This window comes from Chelonia mydas, chromosome 6 (genome assembly GCF_015237465.2).
Source record: "Chelonia mydas isolate rCheMyd1 chromosome 6, rCheMyd1.pri.v2, whole genome shotgun sequence".
NCBI lineage: Eukaryota > Metazoa > Chordata > Testudines > Cheloniidae > Chelonia > Chelonia mydas.
The window spans coordinates 73,512,749-73,528,356 of NC_051246.2; the positions used below are offsets into that span (position 1 = coordinate 73,512,749).

At 40.6% G+C, this 15,608-nt stretch overlaps 1 protein-coding gene across 1 annotated transcript in view; it reads right to left on the bottom strand.

The window, feature by feature from the left end:
• The window catches only part of KNL1 (kinetochore scaffold 1), a 46,758-nt gene that overhangs the window by 15,173 nt on the left and 15,977 nt on the right, over nt 1-15,608 (bottom strand). Inside the window, 6 exon segments of the mRNA XM_043549071.1 lie at nt 2,609-2,699; nt 4,869-4,984; nt 7,214-7,312; nt 7,453-7,520; nt 8,662-8,809; nt 10,772-15,607. Coding sequence (XP_043405006.1) covers nt 2,609-2,699; nt 4,869-4,984; nt 7,214-7,312; nt 7,453-7,520; nt 8,662-8,809; nt 10,772-15,607 — 5,358 coding nt within the window.

Consider the following 15,608-nt stretch of genomic DNA (forward strand, 5'->3'; position numbering starts at 1 on the left):
AGCATTGGACACTTATGTCCAATAACCAGAGAAGAGGAGCTTTCAGAACATAAAAGGAGTGATATGTATTTTTTTTGCCTTACTGTATAGCCTCATTCATTAGCCCGTTCATTTATAAGCCGACCCCCACCCCCAAGATGGATAGGTAAAAATAGTAAAAACTATATGACCCTTTCATAAGCCGACCTTATATTTCAGGGGTTGGCAAACTTTGGCTCCTGGCCCATCAGGGTAAGCCGCTGGCGGGTTGGGACATTTTGTTTATCTGGAGCGTTCACAGGCACGAAGCCCCTCAGCTCCTTGTGGCTGCGGTTCGCCGTTCAAGCTCCCGTTGGCTGGGAACGGCGAACCGCGGCCACAGGGAGCTGAGGGGCTCCGTGCCTGGGAACGCTCCAGGTAAACAAAACGACCATGTATTAGATATTCAATTCAATGATTTCATGTAGAGTTTAAAATCATCAAATTTTGGTGTAGACCCATTTATAACCTGACCCCCACTCTTTGATGCAACACTTTTTTACCAAAAATATTCGGCTTATGAATGAGTATATACGGTAAGTACTCTGAAATTTGTTGCCCTGGTTATTTGAGACACTTAGCAAAACTCTACAATATATATATGGTATTGCCATACTGAATTACATTTGTGGTTCATCTAGTCCAATATCTTGGCTCCAACAGTGGCCAGCTCTCCAAGCTTCAGGGGAGGGTGAAAGACACACACCAGCCACACTCTAGACATGCAGATACATGACAATCTACCTCCACATGAAGGTTTCATTCTAATCCCTAATAGAGATTGGTTTAGTATCTCTTGCAACATTTGTTAGCATTAGCTATAACAAAAATATCCAAAAGTTGTTATCCATAATGATGTCCAACCCTTCTCTGAATCCTGCTAAGGTCTTGGCCTCAATGACATAATCCTATGACAATGAGTTCCACAGTTTAATTATGAATCGTGTGATAAAGTATTTCTTTATCACTTTTGATTTAACCATGTTCCAGGTTCACTGAATGTCCCCTTGTTCTTGTATTGAGACAGTGAAGCTCCTGATCTACTTTCTCAATACTATTAATTATTTTGTATACTTTTATTTGTCCCCTCTTTTTTCAGATCCAAATGTTTTCAATTTCTTCATATAAGAATTTTTCCATGTCCCTAATCATTCTCATTGTCTTTCTCCAAACCCTTGCCAACTCTAATACCCCTTTCTGAGATGGAGTGACCAATGCTGCATACAGCATTCCAGATGGGAGGCAGCCTACTGATTTATATAATAGCATAATATTTTCTGTATTATCCGTAACTAAGGCTACGTTTTAGTCATGGGTATTTTCAGTAAAAGTCATGGACAGGACACAGGCAGTAAACTTGGGCCAGGGGGCCATGGGTGCTGAGGGAGCGGGTGGCCCAGGACCCCTGCTGGTGGTTGGAGGCGGGGGAAGGAGACTCAAGTGGCAGCACGTGGCCTGGGACCCCTGCTGGTGCTGGGGGAGGAGGGGCTTCCTACCCCTTACTAGGCTCCCTACTCAGTCCTAGGAGCTACAGGAACATGCCAGTGGGAGCCGGGGAGCCCCTCCCCCAGGTAAGCGCCGCCCTGCACCTCAACCCCCTCCCACAGCCCTGAGCCCCCTCCCACACACCCAAACTGCTGCTGCTGCCGGCCCAGGGGCTGCCTGGCTCAGGCAGCCTCTGAGCCAGCACAGACCGCTGCAGAAGTCACGGAGGTCATGGAAACTCATGGAATCCGTGACTTCCATGACCTCTGTGACAGACAGCCTTATCCATAACATTCGTTACACATCCTAACATCTTGTTTGCTCTTCTGACTGTAGGAGTGCACTGAGCAGAATTCTTCATTGCATGGTCTACAGTGACATGCCGATTCTTTTCCTGAGTTGATGAATTAATTTAGAATCCAGAAAGGTGTACGAGTAGTTCAAATTTTTCCATCCAACGTTCATTACTTTGCATTTGTCAACACTGGTCATCATCTGCCATTGTGTAGTCAATTCTCCTAGCTTAGTTAGGTCCCTCTGAAATTCCTAAGTCTTCTCTGAACTCAACTAAGCCAAATAACTTTGTATCACTCTCAAACTGAAGACTGAAACTAAACAAATTCAGACTAGAAATATGGGGTAAATTTTTAACAGTTAAAACAATTTACCAAGGATCCTGTGGATTCTCCATCGCTGACAATTTTAAAAATTAAGATTGGATATTTTTCTAAAACTATACTCTCGGGATTATTTTGGGGAAGTTCTACAGCCTGTGTTATACAAGAAGTGAGACATGATAATCCAAATGGTCCCTTCTGGCCTGAGAACCTATGAAATTTTGCTACCTTACAACTCACTCCCCTTTTCCAGACTGTTAATATACTAAGCACAAGACCTAATATACAATTCTTAGCTATTCTGCTGTTAACTTTTTGCCATGATGAAAATCAATCATTGTTGATTCCAGCTCTTTATTTCCTGTCTCCTAGCCAGTTTTGGATCTATAATAATAATTTGCCTTTTGTCCCACAATTAGCAAGTCATGTCCAGTCACCATTCAAGTTTTTATAACTGCATGCAATAAGACTGCAACAGTTGGTATTACCTCTTTGTCAGAGAAGGTCCTCATCACCTCCCAGAGGCTCTTATTCACATCCACCAAAAGTTTATCCTGGACTCCTGCACATAACTTTAAACTGAAATATGAAAAAGGTCAGAGAACGGTCTTGTTATAGCCATGTAAGCCAGCACACAAGAGGTTATGCATTTTATGCAAATCTACTACACTGAGTTTTAACTAAGCATGGAGATGTAAGTATTTTTAAGTAGGACTCAGTGCCTTTGACTAACTTGTCAGACCTGACTCCTTCACTGCCCTTTCACTATCTTTTGGATATTACCCCTCTTTTGATTAAAAATTCCTAACAAACCACATTGTGAAGGAGGTAGTCTTCACAGAATATTTAATCTCCTCAATTTCTTTACACTTAATTATGTTATTCTTTAATCCCAGTTACAAAATTACAGGTCGTCAAACTCCAGAAGTGTGAATTTATGTAGAATAAAGGGGCATAATCTCTTTTTGTTGTCCAGGGAATTCAATGCATGAAGACTGCTATATCAGAATGAAAGTAGAACTGTTGGTTTCTAACTGCTGTATAGCTGCTTTATTCTTAAAGAAGCATTTCCGACCCAATTCAGTTCCATTTGTACTATTGTGGCTATGTGAATAGTATGGGTACTGTGGGTACAGCTTAAGTGTGGTTCCTATATTTATAGGAAAAAAACCTCAGAAGTAAAACTAACTGGACTGACTGATCTCCGAGGTTTATATTCATACTCCTCTTGCTCAAGGTTAATGTAAGGCTGCTGGGAGAGTTAGTGAGTAGCTGCAGGTAACATCCTCAGTATGCTGTTGTCATTCAATTTATTTCCATATCTGAACTGGCTGGTTCAGTGCAGTGACTTATTTGGTGTCTAAGATTGGGGCATGGATGAGATCAAGGTGACTAAGGATGAAATCCTGACCCCACTCAAGTCAATGGGAGTTTTGCCTTTGACTTCAGTGGGGCCAAGATTTCATCCATAATGTTTACAGGATAAGTAAGGCACCCAGAAGTAATTCCCATTATATCAGAACCTACGCCAATTAACAGGATAAACCTACAGTTTTATTCACAACTTGGAGATTTTGTTGGATATCCATGTAAAAATTTGCCAAAAGTGATTTTTATTTTTATCCTCGGCCTGGGGCATAAAGGCTGTACCATTTTTTTTTTTTTTAATATTGACCATGCTATGGTTATCAAGTCTTTTGTCACCTTGAAGCTGGATTATTGCAATGAAATAGAAGTTCAAGTAATCTGAAAATTGCAGCTTGCTTTCATGCTGAAAGCACATTAAACATCTGCTGCTCTGATATCTCCATTGATTACTAGCTGTGTTCCAGGTGAAGTTTAAGGTGGTGTTTTTGAGCTATAAATTCCCAAGTGGCTTTTTCCTTGATTACTTGAGAGACTGCCTCTTCCTGTGAGATACTGTGTTAGATTATCCATGACAGTAAAGCTAACAGTCCATTGGTTTAAACAAGAGGCAACCTGGAATTTATTTCCATCTCAAATCTGCACAAGCCCAGATTTGATGATCTACAGAATATGATGCAAAGCTCATGTTTTCCCCAGCTGTCTTTTTTTTTTTTTTTTTTTTTTTTTTTAGGGAAGGCTGAGCATGCAGGGAAGAGTTGTTCAGGGAACAAAGGAGGAGGAAATGGAATTGGTGTTATGGTTGTTAAGTTTTTAGGACGGCTTTTACATTCCATTTCCTATATTTTGTTTTAGTAGTTTAACTGCAGTGTGACTAAAGAATCAGATACTAGAATCAATCATGAACAGGAAAACTTAAGTCTCTGGGATATCGTACTGTCTGTATTTTAATTTGATAAATTCTGGAGAATTGAACAGATAATGGCAGATTATAATCCACCATGATCTTTCTTCTGTTTGCTATCTTTTATCGGCTTTGATAAAAACGTTTACTTTTGTTAACATTAAGTTACATTTACAGGTCAGAGGAGATTAAAGAACAAATTAAATCACTGTTGGCAGATTTGTCTCTACCCACCTCCACACCCACAAGTCCTACCAAGACTTTCCCACGTTCAGCTTTAACCCATAGGTTTAAATGATACTTGTTTAAAATTAAACAGGCTTACTACAGTCTTGAACTTTTTTCCACCTGTCCATTGGAAAATAATGGAATTACTCCCTTCAGGCCATCCTTCATGCAGCCAAATCTAAGATGATGGGTTAACAAACAAAAAAACTAACATTCCCTGTGAATGACAAAAAAAACAACCCCTCTCTTACTCTTCTATCATCTGAGAGAGAACCTGGCAATCTTCTTCATAAATCTGCAGCTTGGGGCGATAAATGTACTGGCTGAAAATCAGGTCTTCTGGAGTAGGAGCTGTGTTTACTGCATACTAGAGAGGGAAATAGGAATGAAACTGAAAAATCCAAGAGAGTGCATTTCAGAAACACTAACTTCAAGTCAAATCCACATCCAGAAATTAGTTCCAGGATCAAGATAGTTATTTAGCAGAAATTTTATTGGAGAGAAAGTTCCTATGGCTGGCAGCATGGCCTAGTGGAAAGGGCACAGCACTAGGAGTTAGAAGTGCTGAATTATATTCCATCCTGTACCAAAATTTACTATGCATCTTAAGGTAAGTCACATCACTTCTGTACCTCAAATTTACTCACCTTTGTGAAGCACTTTGAGATCTAGGGATGAAGCATGCTACATGAGTGCCAAGTATTATTTTTATTCTTAAAGGCCAGTCCTAGAGTATCTGTAGACAGGTTACAGTTCAGGAAAACTGGTAGAGTAAAACATGAAGGCTACAATTTTCAAAAGCACCCATGTGACTTAGAAGACCAAGTCCAACTGACTTTCAATCAGACTCCTAAGTGCTTAAGTCACTGGATGCTTTTGAAAATTTTATTCATAGACAAAAATTTACGTAGGCTGTTCTAACTTGACTCAAGGATGGATGAAGGAAGCTTCTGGTTTTGTTGACTGTTCATTCACTAGTAAAATGGTTAGAGTCTGCAAATCCATGTATAACCGCTTTATATCAGCGGATATACGCATCTGTGGATGCGGATGCAGATATCCATGGTCCATTTTTGTGGATCAGATGCGGATACAAATTTTGTATCCATGCAGAGCTCTAAATATAGGATCTCAAAGGCAGGGAAGCAGCTATCTTCAGCTCATAGCCTATGAGGCTACTTCCACATCTTCCAGACCCTATATTCCCTCTCCCAACATGTACAGAGAAAAGGGAGGTGATAGATCAAGACAGGTAGCAAACTCGCCCATGCTCCGATCACCACAGTTTAAGCAGCCAAACAATTTAGGAAACCTCTCCCAACATCATTGTCATATCAAATCAATTGGGGAGGGAGGCAGCTACTTCTGCAAAGTAAGTCAGGAAGCCATATTGACTTATTTTGCAGAAGCAGCTGCTTCCCTCTCCACCTGACCTGATACAGCACAAATTAAGCACTGGCTAGGCAGCTGAAGAGCAACTTCACCCCCATCTGTGCCCGTAACCCCTGCACCAACCTTCTACACCCCTAGACCCTGCACTCCCCCCATCACTCCTATCCCCTGTACTGTGCCCCCTTTACCCCTAACCCTTGCACCCCCTCCTGCGCCCATCTGGGGAAACTGATAGAGTCATGGAGCACCTGCTATCGTTGCTCCCCACCCCCCCCAGTCCTCTAGGGCAGTGGTCTCCAAACTGGGGTGCACGAGATGATCCCAGGGGGTGCGCGGCAGCAATAGCGCCGCCGGACGGCGCTCCACAGTTTTTTTCTTCGGCAGCAGCTCTGCACGTCCACGGCTGGTGTTCCCCTGCGGCCGGTCTTCTGGTCTTCTTCCATCACTCTGGGGGTGTGCGAGCCAAGAAGTTTGGAGACCACTGCTCTAGAGGGCTGCGGAGGATGACCTGCCAAAGCATTGGCTGGGCAGCCAGAGAGCACCTTTATCTCCCTCCTATGCCCATCACCCCTGCACCACCCTAACCCTAAGCTACTCCTAAGCTAGACAGAGATTGCTGTTATAAGAAGCTAAATGTTCCCACTTTCCAGGAGTGCTGTGTGCATCATCTCTGGCACAACGAGCAGTTCCTATTGGCATAAGAAAGAAATCAGAAACAGAAATTGGACTATTAGACCAGCCCCAATGTAACCATTGCCATTTTACCAATTAGAAGCTGCACTACAGAATATATTTACAAAGCCAGTTTCAAAGCAGAGTACAGGATACGGGAGTAGATCAGTGCATACAAAAGAACTACTAGTGCACGTTAGAAGGGCCCACACAGATACTTAGTGCGCAGCAGGCTAGCAGGGGTAGATTCACACCCTGGCATGCCACAAACTAAGTGTTCATGTAGATAAGTCCTTCGTGTGTAATAATTCTGAAGTGCTCTGATCTACAGGGCTGGAAAATAAACTGTCCAGATTTATTCAGAAGTAAACTGGGGGAAAGGGAAGGAGGCTGGTTAGTCTGTGAGCCTGGTAACAAAGATCTTTACAACTCAACTTCTTTAGCTGTCTTTAGTCAGATTCTATAAAATAATTGAAATAAATACATTTTAAGTGGCAGTGATGAGTATGCGTTTGAGAGGTTAGATACTCACATTGGCTGGAAGATGACTCTGCCGGGGCTTCTGAATTAGAATATGGACCTGGAGAAGCGTAAAAAACTCCCCTACTGTGATAACACCATCCTGAAATTTCTACAGAGTGAATAAAGTGTACACATCAATAATTAGAGTATGCTCATTAGCAAGAGTGCATGCAAAAGAGTATCTAAAGAGAAGACAGATAATATATCTTATTAGGAAAAAAATTAATGGCCTTTTAGATACCTACATACCTCAAATAAATTCTGTTCGCAAATACTGTCCATGAGAAGCTGAGTCTCCATCTGACTGCTTCGCTGCACTAGAGAGAAAGGAGATTGCTGCAGTTCAAAAATAAAACTTTATGAAGTCATGACTGTAGGTCCATACCAGTTCAGATTATAAGAACAATTTTTATACAATTCAGAGTTTGACCTTCACACCATATGAACAATGCTTTTTCTGCCTTGCTTACTCAGAACTTGTCTACACATACGGTACTACAGCGATGCAGATGCACCACTTTAGGGCTTAGTGAAGACACTACCTATGCCAAAAGCAGAGCTTCTCTCATCGGCATAGGTACTCCACTTCCCTGAGAGGCAGTAGTTATGTTGACAGGAGAAGCCCTCCCGTTGACATAGCGCTGTCTACACTGGGAGTTAGGCCGGTATAACTGTGTTGCTCAGGGCTGTGGATTTTCCACAGCCCTCAGTAATGTAGTTATACTGACGTAAGTTTACAGTGTAGACAAGGGCTTAGCAGCCAAAGAAATACCGTTGGGGAAATTTGAGGTAATAGGAAAGTTCATTAGTAGTTAATGATATGAAGTTTCTAATGTTTAGAAATATATCCTAATACCATTCGAATATTATTCACATGACTTATTAGGCTGTGGTGAAAAGGGTTATGGGATCAGAGTTAAGTTGCTTATGAACCTTAAGTCCACCTTTCTCAAATTTCAAGGCTGTTTTTGTTTTTAAATTACATTTTAATTTGATTTTCAGTTCAAAGTATATTTCCAACTTTCAATTCTTATTTGTCTGAATAATCAAATGAAATAAACTTAGCTATATTTTCTTCAGTTCTCTGTTATACATTACATTACTCTCACTTGTATCATCTCAATTGATCTGTGACTCCTGAGCCTCTCTATTATGAATACAACCACCATTTCTGGTGAGGACAGAGAAATATTATTGCAGGCCTTCCTTCAACTGGTAACAAGAGTCTGCTTTTTCTAAATCACTTCTTAGGAAAAATGCCATTACAATTTGTACTCATCCACAGAATCGAAGAGCTATCTTAACTGAAAAAGATTAATACATATTACCATACAGCGCTTACATGACCTGCAACATCCCCAGAGAAAATAAATGCTGGTAAGAGAACCTTATCGACTGAGCTGATTAAAACCGAAATAAGTTAACAGTTTTAGGTGAATACTGCCAAGAGAGTCTTACTACTAAGATCTGTGTCAGCTTTAAGAGAATCCAGACTGCTGCTGTTGCTAGAGTTGCTCCTCTCCAGGCTTTTAGCTGATAGACTTGGAGGATTTTCACCCTCATGAGTTTCTACTTGGGTATGAGATAAAATGATACTGGAGGTAGCCTGAAATCAAACAAACAGATATTTATTAGGACACTTGCTATACAACAGCTACATTGTTACTTTCAATAGCAAATCATGTTTAGCTTCTGCATATTTATATGTAGGGCCCTACCAAATTCACGGTCCATTTTGGTCAATTTCACAATCATATGATTTTAAAAATAATAAATTTCATGCTTTCAGCTATTTAAATCTGAAATTTCATGATGTTGGAATTATACGAGTCTTGACCCAAAAAGGAAGTGTGTGTGAGGGGGGTAGGGGGTCGCAAGGTTATTGTAGGGGGGTTGCAGTACTGCTACCCTTACTTCTGTGCCTTCAGAGCTGGGCAGCTGGAAAGCAGTGCCTGCTGGCCGGGAGCCCAAATCTGAAGGCAGATCCACTGCCAGCAGCAGCGCAAAAGTAAGGATGGCATGGTATGGTATTGCCACCTTTACTTCTGCGCTGCTGCCTGCAGAGCTGGGCCTTCAGAGCTGGGCAGCTGGAGAGTGGCGGCTGCTGACTGAGCGCAACACAGAAGTAAGGTTGGCAATACTGTGACCCCCCTGCAACTCCCTTTTGGATCAGGACCCCCAATTTGAGAAACGCTGGTCTCCCGCATGAAATCTGTATAATATAGGGTAAAAGCACACAAAAGACCAGATTTCATGGTCCATGATGCATTTTTCATGGCCCAGAATTTGATAGGGCCCTATTTATATATACTAAATAGTAGGGCATCCCACTATAAGGCCATACCAGCCACCTGTCTAACTCCCAGCTCTTCTGGCAGGTGGGACTGCAATCACCTTTCCAGCTTTTGGACATTCTCACCACTCTTTGTGAAGTAAAAGCCCAGTTCAGTTCCACTCCAGAACGTCACTGCTCCAAGGACAACCAGTCAGTTGCCTCTTGTTTTGTATGCAGTTGCTAATGCGAACTATTTTGCTGTTTGTCTGCTCTGTTTCATACCTCCCACCTGCTCTCATTATAGAAATAGTTTAAGGAATTAAAAAATATAATTTTAGAAAAGAGCCAGGCAAAGTTATAAAAATAGAAGTAGGGCAAAGGAATTACAAATAAAGAAATAGAAAAAGCTAAGGGATTACAAAGAGCCAAACAAAGGCATGACTCATGACTAGTCTATATAACCACATGACCTCACTATTGTTATCCTTGTTCTCCCTATCCCTTCTTCCTGCTGTTTGTCCCTCCCTTGTTGAGCCTTATCTCAGCTAAAGCTATTCAGGACAAGGACAATATCTTATTCCTTGTTTTCATTCAAAGTTGCACAGTGGTTTAACTCAAGGTATGATTTTAAACAGATTTAATTAAATCTGTGCAAAACCCTGTGTGGACACCTCCAATTCAATTTAAGACAGGATAAGGAATCAGTTTAAGTTAAATCTCTATTACACACAAAGAACATTATTAAGGGTGCAAATTCAAGCACTGAAAAATGCTAGAATTAAGGTTGCCTGTGCATTTGGCAGGGATGAAATTAAATATTCTCCTAGAGAACAGGTCATAATTCTAAGTATTAACAACATCCTGCTCCATCTTTCTTACTAGCAGTACAAGGGTTGCTAAGTTTGGGTCTGTAGGGGAAAGCAAACGAAGCAATGTGACCTTGTCAAATGGTCTGATGACTATGAACACATGTCAAAGAAAGAATTAGCATGAAACTATTAAGGGCGGGTGCTTTAAAACTGGCATGAAAATCAGTACTCTGTTGTTCCAAATTCCTCTCACTTCAGAAGTGAGTTCCACACATCAATTTATTTTGTAGCTCTGGCAAGAGATAGGAAAGATAGTGGGGAAAGGCAGAGAACCATGATCATTAATGAACTGGTGACTGAGAGAAACCCAAGGAGTAAAGACTACACTAAAACTTTTAAATTCACACTCCATTAATTTAGGCAGAATGAAATCAAAGCCCTGGGACAGTTGACCACATTCTGATTACTGAGTAATTAGGCTCACCCGCTGTTCTGTTGTGGTATCTCCATCCCAGCTCTCAGCCCTCTTGATCTTCTTTCCTTTCTGGAGTTCCTCTTCCTCTTGTTCCCAAGCTCTCTTCTGGTTGTTGCAAGTTTCTTGCTCCTCTAATGGACAGCTTTTATTGTGAAAGATCTCTTTTTTATTTATCTCTTTACAGGTTCCATCAAGGGGCTCATAATTTATAATCTCAACTGAATCCATTTCCTCTGGGCATGTAGGAAGCAATTCCTCATCTATATACTGAGAAGGGCTCAAGATCTGCCTTCCAATGGGATAAATGTTGTCAGAGGTTTTGCTGGTGACTAAATTTATTTCTGGAACCTGAGCTTCTGCTCCACCCACTGATTTGGCATTGAGGTCTTCTACACTTGGAACAGTGGAATTTCTTTTGTTTGGCAATTTAGGCAAGAAGATACCTAGGGGTAGCTTTCTCACTTGACATTTATCTGTATGTGTTGTGTCTAAGGGTGCATCTCCAGTTTCAAAATATATATTTTCCTCTTCTTTGATATAAAATGCATTAATGGACTCCTTTTCAACATCTTTTCCTAAGCTCAAAGGATCTTCTGGCTGTGTTGCCAATTTGGGAAAATTGTCAGCAAGATTAGAGACAGCAGCAGTTTGAGAGAATGGGACAACTTCTGACTTCCTTCTACAATTTTTCAGCCTTGAACAAATGTTAACAATACCTGATAATTCAGACACAAGGCTGGGATCTACTTGTTCTGCAGGAATGTCATTGACTTGGGAGAATTGCTTAATCTGTTCAGAGTCTTTTTGGGAATCTTTTGTAAGTTTTTCCCATTCAGCAGACACTCCCTCATTTTCCTTAGTCTCTTTGTAAGAAAGCATAACAGTGTCTGCTCCATCAATGTCTAACTCTGTGGATCTGCGTTCATGTCTAGATGAAGTCAACTTCCCTGGATCATCTTTCAAGTCTATACTACCAGTATCCAACATATTAACTGCACCCCTGTTCAAACTATCAGTGATCTCCTTAAATAAGTGAGACTGCTGGACTGGAATTTGAACCTGAGACACACCATTATCATTTTCTCCATCACAATCCAAGAGGCTATTCTCAGCAACTTCTTTTCTTTGACTTTCAATCTTGTAAGTCGAGGATTCTATCTGGTTCTCTGGAAGCTTGAAAGACACTCTCTTTGATTTAAGTTTTACTTGTTTTTTCAGATCCTGGCAGTATACAGAACTTGAGTTGCCCTTGGAAAGGTTAATAACATTCTGTGGTTCCTGAACAATATCCAAAGTGACTTCAGGAAGTGGCAGAGTGACAGGACCAATGCACTTTTCCGTGGCAACATTGTGGATTTTGAGTGTATCTGTTTCTTCCTTTTTATAGGGAAATACTAAAACTGATAAAGCAGGGAAATCCAGGCCATGTTTGTCCCTAAAATCTGAGTGGCATCCCTTATCCAAATCTTCTACATGCATAAAATACATTTTCTCTCCACATGTAGGGGCCGATGTTCTACATAAATTCTGCTGCTGGTGGTTTTTACTTGACACTTCTTGGTTCTCAGATCCTTTAAGATTATTACTATTAATAGCAACAGTGTGAGATGCAGTGATATCCATCTTATCCTGGTTACATGTAAACACAATGGTTTCATTAACAGGAAGTACAGGACCAACGTGGGTGGTTTGCCCACCTTGTAGGGCAATATCATCATCTGAGGACACTGTATGGATTTTAGTGGTCTCCATGTCATCACCCATCGCAAACACAACTGTTTTGCTATTTGAAAAAGCTTCCTGTCCAACCCATTTATCCAGTTTTAATCTATCCACATGCATGACCCTTTCCATAGTTTTATCAATAGTGTGAGATTCAGTTATTTCCAAATCATCCTGATTAAACATAAACACCATTTTATCTCCATGAACTACAGACTGGGTTTGAGGTGCTCTCTCACCTTGTGAGGCAATTTCACTGTTTATTGCTGCTATATGGCTCTTTGTGATCTCCATGTCATTCTCACCACCCAGTGAAAACACAACAGTCTTTTCACTAGTTGATCCAATCAGACTTTTCCTTCCAGTCCCTTTACCTAGTTCTGGCACAGTCTGGGATGCAGCCTTTTCCATAGGTTTATCAATTACAACAGTGTTGGGTCTAGTTATTTCCATGTCATCATTGTATGTAAATACAACAGTTTTATCTGCAGGAATTAAGGGTATTACATTACTTGAACTCTCGCCTTGTAGGTAAATTTTATTGTCTGATGCCATGGTGTGACTTTTAGTCATCTCCATATCATCATCCACTGAAAATATGACAGTCTTCTCATTTGAAAGAGACAATGGCTTTAAGCCATTGTTGCTTAACGTCTTCTTGCCGTATATCAAGGGGCACTGGTGACATCCTGGTTGCTGCACACTATCTGCAGCTATAATGGTAGGGCATGAGGTCAAGTCCTTTTTCTTTAGAAATAAAGTATCTTTTCTTTCCGTTAAAACTGTATCAGGAACATTTACTACACAGCTACCAGTCAAATCCATATTTTCTTCAGAGAAAAACACAACTGACTTTTCCAAAAGAGAAGCCATCTGTGAATTTTTTGTATCCTGCATCGATGTTCTGGCTGTTTTAATGAAGTCCTGTTTTGAAGAAAGTGAAGCTGCTTTACTAGTTGAAGAAAGTCTCTCAGAATTTGCAGTGTTTGACAGTACCTTGTTTAATGCTGCCATAGTATGGCTTTGCTGTTGCAATTCAGAATTTTTTGAGTCAATGTGTATTCCTGCTGTCTTCCCAAAATGCACATTTCCTTTAATATCAGAGGGAAGGGTCTCATCACCAGAAGTGAAAGCAAATCTTGGAGCAGCAAGGGCTGGAATTTGGTTATTTCCAGGAGTGTCATTCTTTTGATTTGAGTTCATTCCGAGACTCCCACATTCTATTGCCGCAGTCTGACTTCTAGTAATATCTATATCAGAACCATCAGAAAATAAGAGGGTCTTATTTTGTAGTTGTTGTGGTTTAGATATTACATTGTTCTGAGTATGTGTACTCTCATATTCTTGTGCTACTAGAATAGGAGCAAAGTCAAGAACAGCAGTATGATTTCTGGTTATATCCATACTTTGATTATCTGGAAAAACAGTTTTGTTGTTAGTATAGGCAAGTGAAGGGTTGACTAGGCTTCTCCTCAATTGTTGAGATATTTCACAGTTTTGTCTTTGCAAAGGTTTCAGCACACAGTTGTTGCTAGCAATGGTGTGGCTTTTAGTGACTTCCATCTCTTGCTCTTGTGATGAAAAAATAATGGTTTTGGGATTGGGATGGCTTCTTTTAATATCTATGTGATCACCCATTTCCTTGTCAAGGTTTAGAAGAAGACTTACAGCTTCATTCACTTCGTTGTTCCAGTTCTCTCCTGGAATAGTTTTAGGCTGCATTTGTTGTTGGCTTTTAGTTATTCTAGTGTTTTGATGGTCAATGACTGAAGCATGACATTTAGTTATTTCCATTTCTTCCTGCTCATTTAAATTAGAAGAGCTAGATTTGTTACCAAAAATTTGAGGTTTGAATTTCACAGAGGTGGACATACCAGCAGAGACAGGGGGAAGTTGACTTGCAATGCCCTTTTCGACATCCTTGGCAATATAACTTCTAGTCAAGCCCACATCGTCCCCTGAGAAGACTATTGTTTTGTCACCTGGCCGTGAAACGAGCAGAGGGGTCACTGTGCTGTGTTGAAATGTGCCCTTAGAAGTCCAAGAACCAGGATTTGCACTTGAATTTAGACCCAGAGTCTCAGAAGCAGCTCTGTGATTTTGGATCCCTTTTTCACTTCCGTTATCTGGCACAGAAGATATTGTATGTGCATTGTTTTTACATTGCCTGAGAACTTGATTATCTGAAGTTATTTGACATTTTGTAATGTCCATGTCATCATCTCTTGAAACTGTTTTTTCCATTAGCAAAGAGATGGCATTTCCTGGTTTTTGAAAAGCTTCATAATAAGACTTGCCAATTTCCTTGGAAGTTTCATTATAGTTTACAAATGTACAATTCCCAGTAACTTCCATATCATTACAACTGGAAAAGACAATGGTTTTATCACCATGGAAGACGGGCTCAAAAGAAACACATCCAGGAACCACAGTCTTTGTTCTGCAACCTTGATTAGAGGTTTGTGATGCTTTGTGATTGTCTATCAAGATAGTATGGCTTCGAGTAATACCTTCCTCATCTTCTACACTTACAGTTTTCTTTTCAACATACCTTTGGGGGTCCTGTGGAACAATCAATTGATGGTTAGATGATGTCTTTAATCTAGATTGGTCAGCAACAAAACTGGATGATAAATCCATTCTGATGGTCTGACTTTGTTTCTCAGTGTTGAATGTGTTATTTTTGGAGAGGGACATTTTTACAGTTTGGCTGGCAGTCATATCCATATCTCCACAAGCCACAGTTACATCACCACATTCTAATTGCTTTGATACGGCCTCACAAGTATTGGGGAACATGGTATTAATGTTAGATACATGACACTTTGTAATATCCATCCCATCATCTCGTCCACTGAAGATTCTAGTCACATTGCTGGTGTTCTCTTGTGCAAGGGAATATACACACTCCACGGGAGAAAATGTACTAGTTTCTGGAAGTTGTGAAGGGACAAAAAACAGGTTCTCCTTGTCAGGTCCTTCAAGAGTGGGGTTGGCAAACATTTCACTTGACTTCAGACTTGTCAAGAATTCACTGAAATCTATTTTCTTTACTGGCTCAAAGTCTGGCTTCTGTTGAAGAGACGAACATGTATAATTTGCCTCTGTAGGATCACAGAAAAAA